General features: G+C 28.8%; 1 protein-coding gene across 1 annotated transcript; it reads right to left on the bottom strand.

The window, feature by feature from the left end:
* Positions 1-7257: 7257 nt before the first annotated feature.
* Positions 7258-10104, bottom strand: LOC121224423 (labd-13Z-ene-9,15,16-triol synthase, chloroplastic). Its single transcript, XM_041107730.1, has 2 exons — positions 8966-10104; positions 7258-8031 (listed from the first exon to the last, which is right to left on the bottom strand). The coding sequence occupies exons 1-2, from the start codon at positions 9446-9448 to the stop codon at positions 7498-7500; spliced, it is 1017 nt and encodes a 338-aa protein (XP_040963664.1). The 5' UTR covers positions 9449-10104; the 3' UTR covers positions 7258-7497.
* Positions 10105-19890: the final 9786 nt, after the last annotated feature.

Below are 19890 nucleotides of genomic sequence, written 5' to 3'. Positions count from 1 at the left end.
TAAAAAGGTTATGTCGAATCATGATTTCTTGTGACTTAGGTAGTAATGATGCATTGCTAGGTGCCACTCATTGTTTGTAACATTAGAATCGGTCTAGTATTACTGCTAACGTTACAAGAACCTATATGGTCACACCCTATAGTTGAAATGAACGGAATAAAAAATAGTTGGTATTGTGTTTGGTTGTCGCTTGAATAAAATTAATTATAGAATTAATTTAAATGGATAATCAAATTTCAAACACATTATGTACAAGGTTGTTGTACGCATAATGAGAACATGAATTTTGTTAGTATATAAATTCAAATAAATATATAGTTTATCGAAATCATTATTATAATTAATGTAATTATAATTTTTGGTTTAAAACATAGTTATATTTATTTAATTTCTAGAAACCCTAAAAATAGATATAAAAATCTCGTTTTTCTTTGCTTGAGGTCTAGCATCCGTCAAAACAAAGTTTTTCAAAACAATTTTGGGGATTCCTTCCATTCATTGTCAATTGGGTGGATTATGTATAGGCCGGAGTCACGATAGATTGCGGCTTGGTTCGATAGTAGATCAGATTACTCGTTGCTGAGCCGTTGCTGTCTACTCAGAATAAAGATTCGGTAATTTCGAAACCTTATTTCACCCCGATTCGTTCCTCACACATGGATCCATGGTTAGGATCGCCGAATATTTTAATTTTCCGCTGCGCCGTAGGGGTGCCGACGTTCCAACAAGATCAACACGCAAGACAACAAAAAAACCAAGCAAAACAAACAAAAAATAGAAAACTAAGAGTTTTTTAATCCGGCTATAAAAGCCCAAACTTCATATTTGTAATTTTTTTACACACACACTAATTCTGAATACAAAAAGAAGTTTGAAACAGATTTAAAGAAAATCAAGGTGCTTTTTTATATATTTTTATTCAAAATAAATAAATAAATAATATTGAAAAAATAAAAAGGGGTGAAATTTATTACCTTTAACGCTGCGGTCAGAGACTTCTCCAGTCTTGAGGGTGGCTGAGTCAGTGGGCTCGCCGCAAACCCCACCGGCGGCGACTGGGAACCAAAAGGTCCCTTAGTTTTGTCTTTTTTTTTTTTGAATTTCGAGGGTCTTTCAGGCCGTTTTAACCCCAAATTCGGGTTCTACTCGGGAAGAGAGGAGAAAAAGTATGGTTTTGGCATTTTCGGCCATCGCGGACGGCGCCACTGTCGCCAGTGACCAGCGGCCGTCACAGTGGCCAACAACCGGACCCAATGACCGGAAAAAGAGGTGCGAAAGGGAGACTGAGAGAACAAATGAAGGCTAAAATGTTTTTTTTTTCTTTCTATTTTTTGCTATTTATATAGGGTATAATACGACGCCATTTTGAGCTTAAGCACCAGTGGCCAAAACGATGCCGTTTTGCATCAGACCCAAAAATCGACCCGAATGTGGCCAAGATCTACGCATTTTTGCTTTAAATGGGTATTTGCACATGCGGTCCTTCTGCTTTTGCGATGCTTTGCAATTAGTCCTCACTTGTTTTTTTTCCTTTTTAATTTTGCAGTATAATTTTTTTCCTTCCGCTTGCTTCACTTTGGTCCATGCTGGAACACTGCGCATAGGGGCTGGGAATATTTTCCCAGTCAGTCGCTCATTCTTTAAGCACGTTCTATTTTGGTCCCTAGTAACCTTTTTTTATTTATTTACAATTTAAACCCTGAACTTTAGTTCGATTTTAATCTCGTCCCCAGTCCATTTAATTCATTTATTTTCTTTTTTTTAAAAAGACCTATTTTATTATTATTTATTTTAAGTTTTTTATATATATTATTTATTCTAAACTATTTTTACCTATTATTTCTTTAAAATTTTTTATTATATTACTTATTTTAAACTATTATATATATTATCATTTAAAATTTTTATATATTATTTAAAAAACTGTTTTATATGTTATTTTTTTATATTATTTATTTTAAACTGTTTTGTTATTATTCATTTTAAGTGTTTTTTTATATATTGTTTATTTGAAACATTTTATCATTTACTTCGAATTGTTCTTGTAAATTATTTATTTTAAACTATTATTTACTTTAAATTGTTTCATATATTATTTTGGTTCGCTTTCCTTGATTGTTAATATTGATATTAAAGTGACATGCTTTGTGTGATTATTGCTATCATGTGTACTATAATTCGTTTATTCGTGTTTTCATATTATTGTCACTCATTGATGTAACATTTTATTCATAAATCGTTATTCCATGTTCTATATTATCATTCCATTTCATTTCATCACTTCAAAAGTCGCGTTTAATTTTTATATACCCATAATAAACTGTTCTATTTTGAAAATTTTAAAATAAGGCAATATTTCGCATTTTGGAGATTCGAGAAATCGTATCCTAACTTACGGGGTTTCAATTTTCTCGTTAAACCTAAATAGCAAAATATCATTTTAAATTTCAAAATACATGGAATTTCAATAAAAATTAAAGGCAAGCTTATTCTTGAGGGTTCCAAGTGTCGTGTCCTAACTTACTAGACGTGGCATTTCGTTACCTCGAGACGAGAGGGTCTTTAAATTTCTTTTTGATTTATTCAGGCATTTTTATAATGAACATTGATAAAAAAGGATCGTATTTTAAAATCTTTTCAAAATTTTAATTTTCGGCATTAAGACATTAAGTAATCAACTAGGTACCAATTTTGGGCATATCGAGGGTGCTAATCCTTCCTCGAGCGTAACCGACTCTCGAACCCATTTTTTTGGATTTTGAAGACAAAAAAGTATCGTTTTAGTAAATTTAAACTTTTATTAAAATGATTAAATTATGAGGTGATCCGATCACACCTAAATAAAAAGGATTGGTGGCGACTCCATTTTCGTTTTTAAACAGAAAGTCAACCCCCTTACAAAAAATGATTTCGAAAAATATATTTTCAATTTAAAATTTGTAGTTTTGTCATTTAACACTTTTAGTATTTCAGTTAAATTTTATTAACTTATCATGTTTATTTTTATAAAAAATTATCACATCATATGATGACATTTAAATTAACATTTTGAATTGATAAATTTTGACCAAAAATATTTTTGATATTAATAGTTAAATTAAGACTTTGAATAAAAAAAATCAACTTGTTTAGAGACAAAATCCTAAATTTTATTGATATAAAAAAAATAACAATGTGTCTATAGTTTATTCAAAGCCTAAACCTAAATATATTTTAACAAAAATAATGAAATCCGTCAATGTTTTTTTATTTTATTTTTTTCATTTAAATCAGAATCGGTTCGATTATTGAAATTTTATCTTTAAATCAGCTTTGTTATTAATTTTTATTTTTGAAAAATCATGGATTGCTATGTGCTTTTTTTAAACCGTGCCTATATATATATATATAGGAAGGATCAACTTACATCGATGTGGAACTAGAGTAAATTACACATTTCTGTATATTTTTGTACGTTTAATATTTTAATAAATCAACCGTTGAATTTGTCGATATAATCGTACTTATCATACATGTAAAATTTTAAATTAATTCGATATCTCTATTATATCGATCTAAAAAGGGAACATATTAGAAATGTTGGGTTCTACCCTCAATTTCACAAATTCCTTGAATTGATCCTTAAATTCAAGCCCAATCTTCGATTCTTCTCCGTTCAACCAACCACCCCATAGCATGTTACTTGTAATATTGAATGCCGTTAAGAATATTTGTTCACTGAGGTTAATGGGTGACTCGATTTTCCCATGGATATTTATGAATTATTTTTGAATTGAAAATAGATAAAATTGAATCCCATGTAATGGCTTGATGGTTAAGAGTGTTCATCGTCTCAAGTGTAGCTTAGATTCGAGTCGCGCTAATCGTATTTATTATTGAAACTTTACTCTAATAAAAAATAATTTTATCGTGTACTTTAATTCGAATAAAAAAAAGGACAAAAAAAGGATAGAGGGACTTATTTGAATTATTAAATGATAATGCACTTCACCACTTTCCTAATAATTGAAACGTTATAAAATATTTATACATATTTTACACGTCATTCAATTGTTTAGAAATTATAAATTTTGAATGTAATTACACGCCAAACTATTCTTTAGTAAATAAAATCTAAATGAAATCTTTATAAAACTAAATTTCTATATTTTATAACCTTTATATATATTCAGCCAAAGCATGTGGAAACTTTCAACTCTGCCTATTTTTTATTTTAAATATTTTACTCTCTTTTTTTGTTTTTTAATAAATAAGTTATTAACCGGATACTTCAATTAAAAGAAATAGAGAAAATGATGACTAAATTTGAATATAGAGAAGGGTGAGGCAGGACTGATATTGCTAAATCCATTACTGTTTCATAATTGACACACTCTGCTTTACCACCCATCCCGCTCTACTATAGATGTATAATCTTGAAATCCACTACCACCTCCATGGATGTTGGATGCATCCATCTCCACCCCACTCCGCTCCGCTTCAATTTAATTGTTGATACTTGTTTTTAATTTTTTTCAATATTTTTGAAGTCAAGTAAATATTTAAGCATAATTCTTTAAAAAAATATTTAAACATAAAATATATAATTTTTTTTCTATATTCCATTATTATATTTTTACCCTTTTAATAGTTTATATATACAAGGATAAAACAATAAATATATATAGTGGAGCAGGTCGAAAATGGCAAAAATTACCATAGCCGTTCCGTACTCACTATTCAACAGAAAAAAATCCACCCATCCCGTCCCATATCCATTTTTCAAATAAAAAAAACAGCTTCATTCAGAGTAGATTAATTCAAAATTCATAAAGTAATTTGAATTCTGACATCCTTATTTTAGTGTGAAAAAGCATCCTTTTATTTAAAAATAAATAAAGTGATGTTAGAGTATTTTCTTTCATCTTCCACTGCTTTCTCACCAACCAAATAGAAACAAAAATCACCTTTAATCAACCCAAAAATGAAAAACTTAGGAGAGAACATAAAAAAAATACAAAGAAATATCAAAAAATATTAAAGAGTACCAAAAAGTATAAGTGACTATCAAAAATTGGTTGACCTTATTAAATTTATTTCATTTATTAATTTTTAAAACATTATTACTATATATTGATATTAGCATAAAAAATAATAATTTAAAAGTTAATAATTTTTTTGTCTAAAAAATCGCATTGAAAACCTTTTTACTCTAAAATTATACTTCATTTCAAATTTTCATTTCAAAAAAATACCAAAAATTATAAAAGTGTATTGAAAATTACGAAGGAATATCAAACATTATAAGAGTATATCAATTATTATGAAGAAATACCAAAAATTATGCCAAATATTTTATCTTGTAACTTGTTGAATTAGTGAAGGCTTATTGGAAAGAGATTTATGCTGGTTGGCTAAAGTACTCCAGGGCATAGAGGGAGTTGGTGGGATAAAACATCGTTGATATCTCTCTCTATCACATACTTCTATTTTTTTTAAAAAAACATAAATTATATTCAAGTTTATTTATTAATTACTCAATTATGAAAAGTTATAAAATAATAGTAGTTTATCACCACCCGTTAACTTTAACATTCAACATTTCTATATTATGTCAATTTAGTATTGATTCTAATAAATTCAACTCTTAACGTTTTTCACATTAACTGATTTGTACAAATAAATTATGAAATTATTGCAAGAAATATACCACTGTAAAACAAAATTTTTAGCACTAATTGGATAAATAAATTGTGTGTGTTGTGGAAGAGCCATTACTTTTTAAGCAAATTCGCCCTAATCACTGTAATCGTATAGTGGATGTCGCCCCCAAAGTTAACATAGTATTTCAATATTTGTACACCGGAATAAAGAAGATGAAACAAAATTGGTGTTGCACTTTTCAAAGAAATAGAAAATAACCGGAAAATAGAGCTTGGAAAACTAATCGGAAAATATACTATAAGATCCCAAAAATAAACACAAAATATCTTATTTATACCTTAATATAACATTGATTCACTAGTCTCGAGCTTCAATTTCAAGTTTTATGTAATTCCACATTTCGGGTTTCATTTCAAAAAAAAATCGAATTTTGAGATTCATAACAAAGTTTAAATTTTGATTAAGTTCCAAAATTTAAATAAAACTCAAAATTTGAGTTAAATTGAATCCAAAAAGATATTCGAATTAACCTAAAACTGAGCGTGAATACTAATGAAAATAAGTAGATGGATTAAATTTCTATAAATAAAAGTACAAGGATTAAATTTAAAATTTATGAAAAGTATAATGACTTAAAGTATATTTTAACCATAAATTTATTGATATTGCATTGAATTAGATGAACGCGCAATGTGCACAACAAGAAGTGGTTCCACCTTTGACAACACCAATCGTAGTTGCTCTTTCACATCAGGTTTTCTCCTATTCAGCAATTCCCATTCGAAACAATGCAACAATGTCGCCAACACCAACATCATAATTCTCTCTGCCATTGAAACCCCAACACAAATCCTCCTCCCCGATCCAAACGGGAAAATATCGAAACTATTTCATGGATTGTTATGTATTTTTTTTAAACCATGCCTATATATAAGGGAAAGGATGAATTTACATCGATGTGAAATTTGAGTAATTTACATATTTCAGTATATTCTTGTACGATTAATATTTTAACGAATGAACATTTGAATTTTTTTTACAAAAAGCGAATAATTATTTTTTTTAAAATTTATACCAAACTTGATGTGCATGATATACATGAATAATTTATGAAATATGACCGTTGTTATTAAAATATTATTTGTTTAAAAAATTAAGAAAGAATGTAAAACCACTTAAACCTCTTTTACACTGATATACCCGAATCTCTCCCTAGGTTAAAATATGTTATTTTTGTAAATTTTTGAAATTTAGTAATGTAGTTATATTTTTAGAATTCCGGATTTCAAAAGTTAGAATTTATTAATTTATATTAAATTTGATGTACATAATCTACATAAATAGAACATGAAATATGATGATTAAATTATTAAAATATTAATCATATAAAAGATTATAAAAATATGTAAAATCACTTAAATTTTAATGCGAAATAATCTCGAGTAAACGTTTGAGTAACATGAAAACATGAGTTGATAGTCGCGTAAATGAAGAATGAAATAACACAAACAAATATATCCATTGGCAGATGGCCATACGTATAACATCATATCAAAACACATTTACGTGACACATATATTTAAATATATGCATATATATAAACATGCAAATATATAGATTAAAAATACATTTTTCATTCCAACATAAGAGTGCATGATATAGTTTCAAGATATATATACATATAAATAACCATATAGCCATACGGTTATTATAATATTAATAAAAAGCATAATGGCTTAAAGCATATTTTAACCACAAATTTATTGATATTGCATTGAATTAGATGAACGCGAAATGGGCACAACAAGAAGCGGCTCCACCTTCGACAACACCAATCGTAGTTGCTCTTTCGCATCAGGTTTTTGCCCATTCGGCAATTCCCATTCGAAACAATACAAACAACGTCGCCAACACCAGCATCATAATTTTCTCTGCCATTGAAATCCCAATACAAATCCTCCTCCCTGATCCAAACGGGAAAAAATCGAAACTATTTCCCTTATAATTCCTTTTCTCAATGACATTCAAGAACATTTCTGGCTCGAATTGAAGAGGGTCTTCCCAGAACTCGGCGTCCCTTTGTATTGCCCACACATTGAAGAAAATATTGAAATTTTTTGGGATAGTGTAACCGGCTACGACGATGGTCTCGCTCGGCATGTGTGGCATTAACAAAGGAGCCGGTGGGTGAATTCGTAACGTCTCTTTCACCACAGCTTCTAAATAGAGTAGGCGAGGAAGATGGAACTCTTCAACAATGTTTTGGTCACCGATTATTGCATCCAATTCCTCAATGACTCTTCGCAATTTATCTGGGTGTCGTAGTAATTCCGTCATCCCCCACTCTATTGTTGTAAATGCCGTGTCCGTAGCGCCAGTTACGATATTCTATACTCACAATTAGAGACAAAGGATTAAAGTTGAGCAAAATTTAATTAAAATCGAATTAATTTATCGAATTGAAATAATTTAATTAATTTAATTCTATTAATTCAACTTTGATCAGAGTGTAAAATTAAAATACATTAGGTAGGTTGGATGTTTATTTTTATATCAATAGCCAAATTAAATGATTTTATATACTTTAAAATAAGTTCCAATCCAAATAAATGTACCCTTTATTCAAAGGTTAAAATACCTTTATATTTTTAATTTAAAAATTATAGTGCAGTCATTAACATTTTTAGTATTTCAGTTAAATTTTATTAAGTTAGTATATTTATTTTATTTATCAATTATTATCACCACATATGACAACACTCAAATTAATATTTCACGTTGGTAAATTTTGACGGAAAATATTTTTAATATTATGAATTAATATTTTGAATAAAAAATTAACTTACAAAATCCTAAATTTTATCTCCAAAATCATAAAGTTTATAACTAAATTGATCAATTCCATGGATTGCTATGTACTTTTTTTTAAACCATGTCTATATATATACATATATGTCTGGGAATGGACCAACTTATGTTGATGTGAAATTGGAGTAATTTTTGTATATTTTTGTACCATTAATATTTTAATGAATGAACAATTGAAATTTTTTTTACATAAAACGAATAATTAAAAAATTTTAATTTATGCCAAACTTGATATGCACGATTTACATGAATAGAGTATGAACTATGAAATATGACCGTTGATTTATTAAAATATTAATTGTGTAAAATGTTACGAAAGAGTGTGAAACTACTTAAATTTTATACCGGTATACCGGATTAAAATATGTAATATAGTTTTTGTAATTTTTTAAAATTTAGTAATGTAGTTATATTTTTAGAATTCCGGATTTCAAAATTTAGTGTGTATGCTTACCAGTAAGACAGCGTTTGTTTCCTTCATGGATATTGAAGTTTTGACATCTCCTTTTTGGTTCAGCTCCAACAATTGCTGCAAAAAATCCTTACTATCAGCCATTTTGGGTCCCTCTCCGAGCTTCTTTCGCTGCTCTATCACCGATTCGAAAAACTCATAAAACCACGAAATATTTTTCTTGGCTTTGGATTCAATTCCTTGTAAATCAAATGGCCTAAGCACCGGGAACATATCAGAAACATTGGGTTCTACCATCAATCTCACAAATTCCTCGAATTGATCCTTAAATTCGATCCCAAGGTTCGATTCTTCTCCATTCAACGAACCACCCCAAAGCATGTTAACCGTAACGTTGAACGTTGTTAAGAATATTTGTTCACTGAGGTTAATGGGTGACCCGATTTTTCCATGAATATTCTTCACCATATATCGGATCTCTCGACGGCGAAACTCGTAGCAAGCATTGAGGCCTTTGTTGCTCATGATTTCACTTACGACGAGCTTTCGTAGCTTGTGCAATTCTGGGCCATTGGATCTCCACACAATGTCGAGTCCGCCAAAGGTTCCTTTTATGGCCGCCACCGGAATGTTGCGGTTGGCGAAGATGGCGTCGTGGTTTGAGGATTTGTTTTGCGATTGATGGTGAGCTTATGATGATGCAAACTGTTCTTCCCAGCTGAAGCTTGATGATAGGGCCGTGGATTTTGGATTGCTCGGTTACGTATTGGAGGAAATCGGGTTTGATGAAAAGGAGGTGGCCGAGTATCGGCAGGCCTATCGGGCCTGGTGGCGGCGGCGGCAGCGGTGAAGGCTTGGTTTTGATGATGAGTTTCTTAACCAACCGTGAGAAATAGATAATTACTAGCGTCGCCACCGTGAGAGTGACTACCACTTCGGTGATGGTGAATGCAGCCAGTCCGTCGTGGCGGCGCAACCAACCTTCGCCAGCAACCTTATCGTAGAAGTTCGACATGGGTGGGTACTCTGGTTGGAATAAAAAAAATGCAGATGGAAAGGACTAAGGAGGACTTATTTGAATTATTAAAAAATTATGAACTTCGCCACTTGCCGAAGAACTTAATTATAATCATATATATATAGCAAGAGGAGGTTACAGCAATACGAGGGGGCGGCTATGGAAGGTTTTGGCAATACCTCATTCGTGGCAATAAATATTCTAAATGTGACTAAACAATTATTGTCAACTTTTCAGAAATGGAAATTTTGATTATAATTGTACAGAATAATTTATGAATTATTCTTGAATTGAAAATAAATAAAATTGAATTCATGTGATAGCTTGATAGTTAAGGATATTCATCGCCCATTCCTGGTGTGGCTTGAGTTTGAATCACATTAGTTACATTTGTTCTTGGGGCTTGGCTCTGATATTGTAATTCACAAAACAAAATTAAAAAAATTATTGTATTAAATACAAGTATTTCAATATTCGTATATCGAAATAAAAAGAAGAAACAAAATTGGTGTTGTTCTTTAAAGAAATAGAAAAATACCCTAAAAATAGAGCTTGGAAAACTAATCGGAAAATATGCTATAAGATCCCAAAAAATTGGGTTAGAAGAAATTGAATTTTTAAATCAAAAGTGATCATCACTCGGTTTGAGTTTAGACTTTGAAAATTTTTAACAAGTAAATTGATCTTGTTCAGTGGTTAAGTGTTATGAGTATGTGTGTGAGGTTCTAAGTTTGAATCTTGGTTTTGAAAATTTTGTTATTTTGCTTAAACTCTTACCTATTTAATCTAGTGTTTGAATCTCGATGAAAACAATAGAGAATGTTTTTTTTTTATTTTCGTGTGTGGTAGTTAGTTGGAATAGAATAAGGCAGAGGGAATGGAGGACTTATTTGAATTATAAAATAATTATTTGATTATTCGATTTTTATCTTTTTTTATCACCCGTCATTAAATGACTAATAACAAATTGACGTGGTAGTTTTTTTTTAAAAATTGAGATAATAACAACTTCAATATTCAACATTTATATATTATGTCAATTTAATTTTAATTCTAAAAAAATTAACTCTCAAACATTTTTCGCATTACCTAATTTGTATAAATAAATTATAGATAGTGAATGTATGGTGTGGAATAACTTATGTTGTTTTATATCTTTATTTACATTAGATTTTTTTTCAAACTTAGGTAAAGGTTAGATACTATGCAAATTATAATCGTGTTTATTATTATTAGGATTGAGTAAGAAAAAGCTGAAAACTGACGTATGGATGATTTATAGAATGTAAGTTTAAAATTGGTGATACCTAAAATTGAATCGAATCCTATTTTTTAATGAATAAATTAATTTTAATTTTAATTATATAAAAGCATACTTTATGTAAATTTTGAAATGCTGCCATTTTGAGAGGTTCTTTTCAGATGAGTCAAAGTTCAATTTCCAGTCCTAGAGGGCATTGACAAAAGCCAAGAAAAGTATCGCCTAGTACCAATAAAAGTTCAAAAAATCCAAGAAAACTGGACCATGAACCCTCCTAATAATTGTTGAGTACAATTATTGTGTTTTAATAGCTAAAACATTCGAGGGAGAAAATGAGAATGAATGCAATATCAAATATGCAATTACAAAATAAACTGTGTAATATTTTATTTAGTAAAATTTTTAAAAAATTCGATAAAAATATCATGGAGGTGTTTATATTAGGAATTAGATTATATTTTTTCTCACTCTACTAAAAAAATGTGTTAATCTACGTACGTTAGATCAACGAGTGAAGTGGTCATTCTATTAAAAGTTACTTCAATTTCTACTGTTAAAAACTAGTCTTTGTACGTCAACATGAGATATACGTGGCAAGTCATGTGTTACTTTTTGATTATTCTGTCAGCTATGCCAATTTTTAACAATAGAAATGGATGAAATTTTTAACAGAAAAGACCAATTTCCTCTTTGATCTAATGTACAAGGCCTATTTTATTTATTTTTTAGTAAAATGGATAAAATACAATATAACATTTTATACTAGAGTTTCCGTGATTTTTTATCAAAAATGTCTAAAAACATACTTATAAGCTTGAAACGTTACACATTAATTTTTCAACTTTCTTAAATTTTTTCGAATCAGATTAAATTTTACTACTATCCTATGTAATCAGCCCAATTTGCCCGACCCCAATAACAGTCCATTATAGCCCAATTTACAAATAAAGGCCCAAATAAAAAAAACTGAAGCCCAATACAAAACCAAACCCTAGCAACTTCAGAAAAAAAACAAAAAACATCCACCCTAGCCTGCTGTCGCCACACCTAGGCCTGTCTCTCTGCCACCACCGCGCCACCAACTCTGCCACCTGCTACCGAGTCCACTGGCACCAACACTTGCAGATAAATTACAACAAATATTAAAAATCTTGTAAAAATGGCTATAAAAGCATTAGAAAACCGATTGTAAAATGGGGGGCACAGAGATTTCAAAAAAAAAAACACGAACATTTGAGAAATAAAAAAACAGAAATCGTTTTCTTTAAAGGTGATTGTTTTTATTTTTTTGCTTTTTTTTCATTTTATTTTCCTATTTCGAAATAACAAAAAAAGGAGTTTTTACCTCTGTTCGCTGTCGTCGGAGGGGTAGGCGGGGTCGAGAAGTCGCGCCGGAGAAAGGGGGAAACTTTTTAGTTTCCCGGCCGCCATATACGGTGGCGCCAGTGACCGGCGAACGACGCGGCGGCTAATGGCGGGGACCCTGGCTGAAAATCGGGGTTGAGAGAGAGTGGGGAGCGTTTTTTTGAAATTTTTTTTTAGAAAGGGAAGAAATGAAATTTTTTTAAAAAGATTTGGCTTAAATAGCCCAAGCAAAATGACGCCGTTTTGGTCGGCATCCTTTAGCCCCAAACGACGTCGTTTTGACCTGAATCGGACCGACCCGACCCGACCCGAACTGAACTGTAATACCCCGAAAATTTCTACAGTAAGGAAAGTAAGATAATATCTCTGATATAGTAAAATAAGGAAATAAAGTGCTAAAAAGGGGTAATTTTGAGTTATGGCAATATTGGGAAGTATATTATAACATATTAATTCAAGAAGGGATCAAATCGCAAAAGTGAGAAAAGTTTTGTTACCCAAGAGTAAATACTCAAAAGTTGAGGGGTTAAAGTGTAAACATGAAATTTTTGAAGGACCAATAGTGTAAATATTTTAAGGGTGGAATAATCTAGAAACTAAGGAAAATGGATGGATTGGGACCAAATTGAATAGATGAAGAATTATGAGGGACTAAATTATAATTTTACCAAATTAAGTGATGACTCAATGATGGAATTTTAAAAGATCTAAAGGGCAAAATGGATAATTAGAAGAAAGAGAAATCTAGAAAATAATGATGATGTTGGAGATATTTTAGAATAAATAAATAAATAAATATTAGTTAATTAATATTTTAATTGGATTTTTAAATGACATTTTATTATTTTATTATTATTGTTATTATTAATATTATTGTTATTATATTATGAAATAAATTAAAATATGACAAATGGATGGTAATGATAAAACACATGTGTAATAATATGTAAATGTACAAATGTAATATTTATATTGTTTATTAAATAGATATTTAAGATATAAAGTAAAAAAAAAGAAGAAGAAAGTTACAGAGAAGAAACAACGAAAATAAGGGAAAGAAAAGAACGAGGGGGAAATTAGAGATTTGAAGCTTGGGGCTTATTTTGGTAAGTCAATCAAGTCCTTTTCTTTTAATTTTGATATTTTTGAAGCTTTAGAATAAAGTTTTGATGAAACTAAGTTGACATATTGAAAGCTTATGAGTTCTCAAGTATAGTTTATGTTGAACAAAAACATGAATTAGGGACTTAATTGAGTGAATTTCAAGCTAGAATTGATAAAATGATTAAATTGAAAAGTAAGCTATAAATCTTATGTTGTAGGGACTAAATTGAGGAAAATTCGAAATTAGGAAAAATTTCTTAAAATTTAATAGTTAAATTTGAGTTTGGATGGAATTTGAATAGAAAAGAAGTATGAATTGAGTTAGGAAAGTAAGTAAACTTAGTTAGAATTAAATTGTAAAATAAGTTATAAGAAACAGTTTTGGATAGCAGCAGTGGTCTAACTTTGAAAAATCACCAAAAATTGTGGGAATTAAATTAGAAGATGAATAAAATATTAAATTAAATCTTATTGAGTCTAGTTTCTCATAGAAGAAATGGTGTAAGCAATGGAATTGAAAATCGTGAGATATAATAAATTTTGTGAGACAAAGTCAGAATGATTTCGAGTTCCCCTGTTCTGACTTTGGAAAATCATTAAAAATTGTAAAAAAAAATAATTATGGGATAAACTTTATATTCTTAGAATCCTTGATGAGTCTATTTTCAAAGGAATGAAATGGAAACATCATCTTAATTCTTTACAATTAGATAATTCATTTTTAGTGAAGAGTGGTCGGAACTGTCAGACAGCGAAACAGGGGAAACTTTAAAGAATAAACTGTACTATTTGGCTAAACCAAAAATTCTGAAAATTTTAAGGAAAGAAGGTATGTCAGTCTAGTTTCAGGGAAAATTAACGGATCTTAATTTTTATTTCTATAGCTCAAGATATAAATAATTTAGTGACTATGACTCAAATGGACAGCTTTGAATAAATTTACAAGAAAATAGTGAAATTATAGATAATGTTACTTATAAGCATGCTATATAAATTAAGGATGTGGAATGGAGAGGAGGAGGAGAAAAATAAATGTATGAATATTATGCTAACATGGATTTGCATTACAAATGGTTAATTTGCATGATTTGGGCTCAAGAACTAAATTAAATAAAAGTCAAACTTTAGGGGCAATTTCGGAAAAATGTCAAAAATGACCAAATTGCATGAAATGAGTTGTTTTATTAAGTGAAAAATTAATTTTGATCAAGATCGGGTAGAAAATCGAGAAAATGGAAAAATACCAAAATGCCCTTGTATCTTGGTATTTCTGCAAATTAGCTTGGTAAGTTCATATGGCTGAAATTTAATGATTAAATGTTAATTTCATGAATTATATAATGTATGATGAAATATATATTTATTGATGAAATGAGAATAAAATAAAAATGCGAAAACCGAATAAATGATCAAATTGAGCGGAACGCCGGATTTGAGTACTTCTGATCAAGTGACAAAGTGATAAGTGGTAGCTTTAGCTACACTTATCTGATCAAGTGACAAAGTGATAAGCGGTAGCCTAGCTACACTTATCTGATCAGGGACAAGTGATAAGTGATCATACATAAGACCATAGTTATACTATGGCAAAGTGAAAGTGAAGTACTCAATTTTCACTCAATTTTCTGTAATCGTTCCCTAATTTGATTAAGGATGGTAAATGACAAATTGGCCCAAAAGAATTAAAGGAAATGGATAAGTGGTAGTGTATTTATACCAGGATGATGTTGTTATTTAAGCTAAAATGATATTTTCATTGCAAAATTTAGAATTTTCATAAATGTGTTAATGAATGGTATAATCGATAGACGTTGAATTAAATGGTAAATACGTATTAGTGTTGAACTTAATGACATTGAATTGTACGTGAATTAAATAAAAATTGCTAATGATATGATTTAAATTGTGAGAATGAGAAATTGCGAATTGAATGAAATGGAATTGAAGCATTAAATTGCATGAGTATGTATCGGGTCTCGTAGGCCCTAATTATTATGATCATTATATTTTGAGGATATATTATGAAAAATTATAAAAGCATGTTAATAATTTTGAAAATTTTAATTTAGATGAAATTTATAACTCGGTTAAATACGTTTACAAGCGTATGTGTTCTGGTAATGCCTCGTACCCTATTTCGGTGTCAACTACGGGTAAGGGGTGTTACACGAACCGCCTAAGATCCGCGTGTTAAATTTTACTACTATCCTAAATTTTGAAATGCTGTCATTTTGAGAATTTCTTTTCAGATGAATCAAAGTTCAATTTCCAGTCCAACAGGGCATTGATAAAAGCCAATAAAAGTATCAGCCGGGTTGTTTTCACCTAGTAAATAATATTTAGCACCCCATTTTCTAAGCCACCATCTTGGTTTTTTTTTTTAATTTCTTCATATTTTTTAGTTTTATAATTTTATTTTAATTGATAAAAACGGTTGAGTTGATAATTTTCTTATTTTTAAATTTATAATATTTTATAATTATAAATTTTTGAAAATTTAAAATAATAATCAAATTGATAATATGCAGACGGTGAGGACTAAATATATTAAATTGTTTAGAAATAAAATTAAGGACTAAATTTGTTAATTTATTTTCGAGATTTAATTTATTTTTATATTATTTTAATAGATTTCCCCACTTTACTGAAATACTAATTAGCCAACCAACAAACCATGCACAATCTCTATCTTATCAACAAGGGGCAATCTGTATCGTTATCAACAGGGATTAGATAAAGAAAAAAGAAAAATAGAAGACCTGAAATAGTTATAATCACATTCTATTTTAATTTTTTATTTAATAAATTAATTAATTAAGATTAAATATCGAATCAAAACAAGCGTGATTGATCAATTTTCGCCTTCCCTTTTTCACCATTTTTTTGTAATTCAAATTTTAATTTTAATTATGCAAGAAATTGTTTCCTTAGTATAAAATCATAATTAAGTCCTCCATTTCTTTATGTGAGTAGTAATAAAATTCAAATTTAGTATTTGGGAGAGTTATTGCAACGTGAATAAATTCTCTCAATGGTTTTTAAATCGAATTGATGATCAAATTGATTAGGTCATTAGTTTATCGATCAAATCAATTCAATTAAAAATTTTTAAAATTTTTAAAAACCTAATTTAATCGATTTTTTAGTCCATTTATGGTTTATACTAATTCTCAATATACAATAAATTATGAAATTATAGGTATTTGGCAAAAAATCAATTATTAATATACAATAAAATATGAATTTTTAACATAAAAACGCCATTTCTTATGGGAGTGATGAAGTCCATAACTTTTTAATAAAATTTTAAAAACGATTTAACTAGTTCGTATCAATTCCTGATCTAATCGTTTCAAAATCTTTCTCTAGATTAGTATTCGACCAATTCCTGGTCTGATTGATCCAATCCAGTTTAAACGCCCTCCCAATCCCTCTGCCTTTTCTCTATCCAAACCAAAGTATCCACTGATGTTGAACTTTTACAATAAAGTTGCAGTCCTTGTCGATGACAACTGGCTGCATCGCCACGACGGTCACGGTTGAGCTAAGAAACTCAACATTAAAATTATTATTGAAAATCTTAACCCAAATTCGAGTTTAGTTCAAAATCAATACTAATTAATTGAATTTTGTATCAACCATGAACCAGAACTTAATTATTAATAAACGAATTTAATCGAATCAACTCAAATTCTTATTTAAAAAATAATAATAATAAAATTCATATCCAATTAGGAGTAATTTAAGTTTTAATATACAACAAAGATGAGGGTATTTGGCACAAAATCAGTTAAAAAGCAACACATGCTTTTAGTCCAACTCTTTGCCTTAAAATGAATTACCTGCGTATGGAGGCTTTTTTTTTTATATAAAATTAATCTAAAAAATTTAATTAATTATCTAAATGATCCATTTTTTTAATAAAATACAGAAATTGTCTTAAATTGTTTGGCGCCACCAACATGACACGCCAACAACCAAGATAAAAAATTAATTTTTTGGTGGAGCCATGTAAAATGATATCATCTATATAAATATCAAGAAAATACTACAATTTTTAAAAATGAGAGATTTTAAACAAATTTTTCTTTTTCTATGTAGCCAAATAATTTAGCACCAGTTTCCAACATCTCTACCACCTTTTTTTTTTGTCATTTTCTTTGTTTTTATTATTTGTTTATAATGTTTTAATTTTATATTTTTTGGGTGGAGCCATTTTAATTGGGATCATTAATTCATTTAAATAATTTTTTCTTTTTTTTTAAAAAAATATGTTTATTATTATTTTATATAATTTTTTGGTGGGGTCATAATTCATTTAAATACTTTTTTTTAATTTGTTATTTTTTATAATATTTTTTTATATTTAAATTTTTTTATCATCTCAAGGCTTTTATTTTAAAAAATAAATATGCTTTTAAAAAAACAAGTAAAAACAATTTTTTTGTCCCTTTTTATGTTATTATTATTATTTGTTTATAATATTTTAAATTTATATTTTTTGGTGGAGCCCATTATAAATGGCATTACCAATTCATTTAAACCCTTTTTTTAAAAAAAATTATTTGTTTTTCTAAAAAGTAGATTTATTTTTTAAAAATAAAAGTCTTGAAATGATAAAAAAAATAAATATAAAAAAACAAATATTATAAAACAAATAAAGAGAGATGGAGATAATAAAGAACAAATAACAAAATAAATAATAAATTGTTATAAAATAAAGAGAGATGGAGAGAATAAAGAACAAATAAAATATGATAAAAAAAGATTATTACAATACTTCATCAGAGTTTCTATTTATAGGCATAAGAAGTATAAAAGAAGTAGAGATCTAATTCTAATAACTATTAGAATTTAAAGTACATTAAAACATTATCTCGATCATGATGGACATCCACTAATAAGATATTCATAACATAAACAATTTTTTTTTAAAATGTGTTTAAATGAACTATGACTCCTCCAAAAAATTATATTAAAAAATAATAATAAAAAGAAAAAAGAAAAAAAAGGATTTAAATGAACTGGTGGCGTCATTTGGAATGGCTCCATAAAAAAATATAAATTTAAAATATTATAAACAAGTTATTTGGAAACTGGTGACAGAGATGTTGGAAATTGGTGGTGTCAAATTATTTGGCTCTACTAAAAGAAAGAAAATTTGTTTAAAGCCCCCCCATGTTTTCAGAAATTATAGTATTTTCTTAATATTTATATAGGTGGCACTATTCTACATAGCTCAACCAAAAAATTGATCTTTTTTATCTCGATTGCTGACGTGGCATGTTGGTGGCGCCAAACACTTTGGCTCCACCAACTTGTACAGTAAAATTTAGGTCATTTCTGTATTTTATAAAAAAAAGAGTCATTTACGTAATTAATTAAAATTTTTAGGTTAATTAAAAAAAAGGCATAAGGATTGACAGACAAAAATCATAAGGTAGCTTACTGTTGCGACCGATGATGATGACTGCTATTGGTAACTTGTTCCATCTCTTCAGCATCCGTTGATTTGAAGCTGCAAGGGTTTTATTTCACAGAAATGGGATAAACAAGACAATCCCAAGAAGGGAATGTAGAAATGTATGCGAGAAAACTGTACGACTATAACCGGATACATAAAAAAACTCAGGTTAGAGAAGTTCAATTCAATCGGAGAACTAAAATTTGTCGTAGCCGTAATTTTATCAGACTCAAAGCATAGGCATTGATGAGGATGGCCGATTGCGCTTGTCGGGTTCTGGGAGAAATGCCATAATTATTGTTTATACTAAAATTTTGATATCAGCAGATGAAGATTTATTTATTTTTTAGAAACAGTAGACCAACTTTATTTATTTACTTACTACTGTACTGTCAAATGTTATTATTAATCCATTTTAGATAAATTGTGACCTTAATTTATATATTTTAAATAAATCAATTTCAAAATTCATCGATTTTAGTTTTTAGATTTCTCAAATTTTGAAATTTCTCAACTAAACAATAATAATTAAATCCGTTGGATAAAATTTTGATATAGATTTAATGCATACTCTTCAATTCAATTATTAGTAATAACTACATTTTTCGTATTTCAAAATTTCAATATTAAGGCCAACTCGTTAAATCTATTATCTATCTTCTTCTTCTTTTTGAGTAGTATGCAAACATGGTATTACACGTGCAATTATATGTTAATCATATTAGATTCCGAAAATAATACAATTTAATAAATTC

The sequence above is a fragment of the Gossypium hirsutum genome, chromosome D12 (assembly GCF_007990345.1).
Source record: "Gossypium hirsutum isolate 1008001.06 chromosome D12, Gossypium_hirsutum_v2.1, whole genome shotgun sequence".
Lineage (NCBI taxonomy): Eukaryota > Viridiplantae > Streptophyta > Magnoliopsida > Malvales > Malvaceae > Gossypium > Gossypium hirsutum.
Note: the sequence above shows the minus strand (reverse complement) of the source record. Positions and strands in the feature narration are given on the sequence as shown.

Bases quoted from the DNA above. Each gene is read 5' to 3' on its own strand.
- LOC121224423 (XM_041107730.1), bottom strand. From the start codon at position 9,448: ATGAGCAACAAAGGCCTCAATGCTTGCTACGAGTTTCGCCGTCGAGAG. The intron at 8,032-8,965 runs GTAAGCATACAC...TTGTGAGTATAG, and splicing joins AAACAAACGCTGTCTTACTG to AATATCGTAACTGGCGCTAC.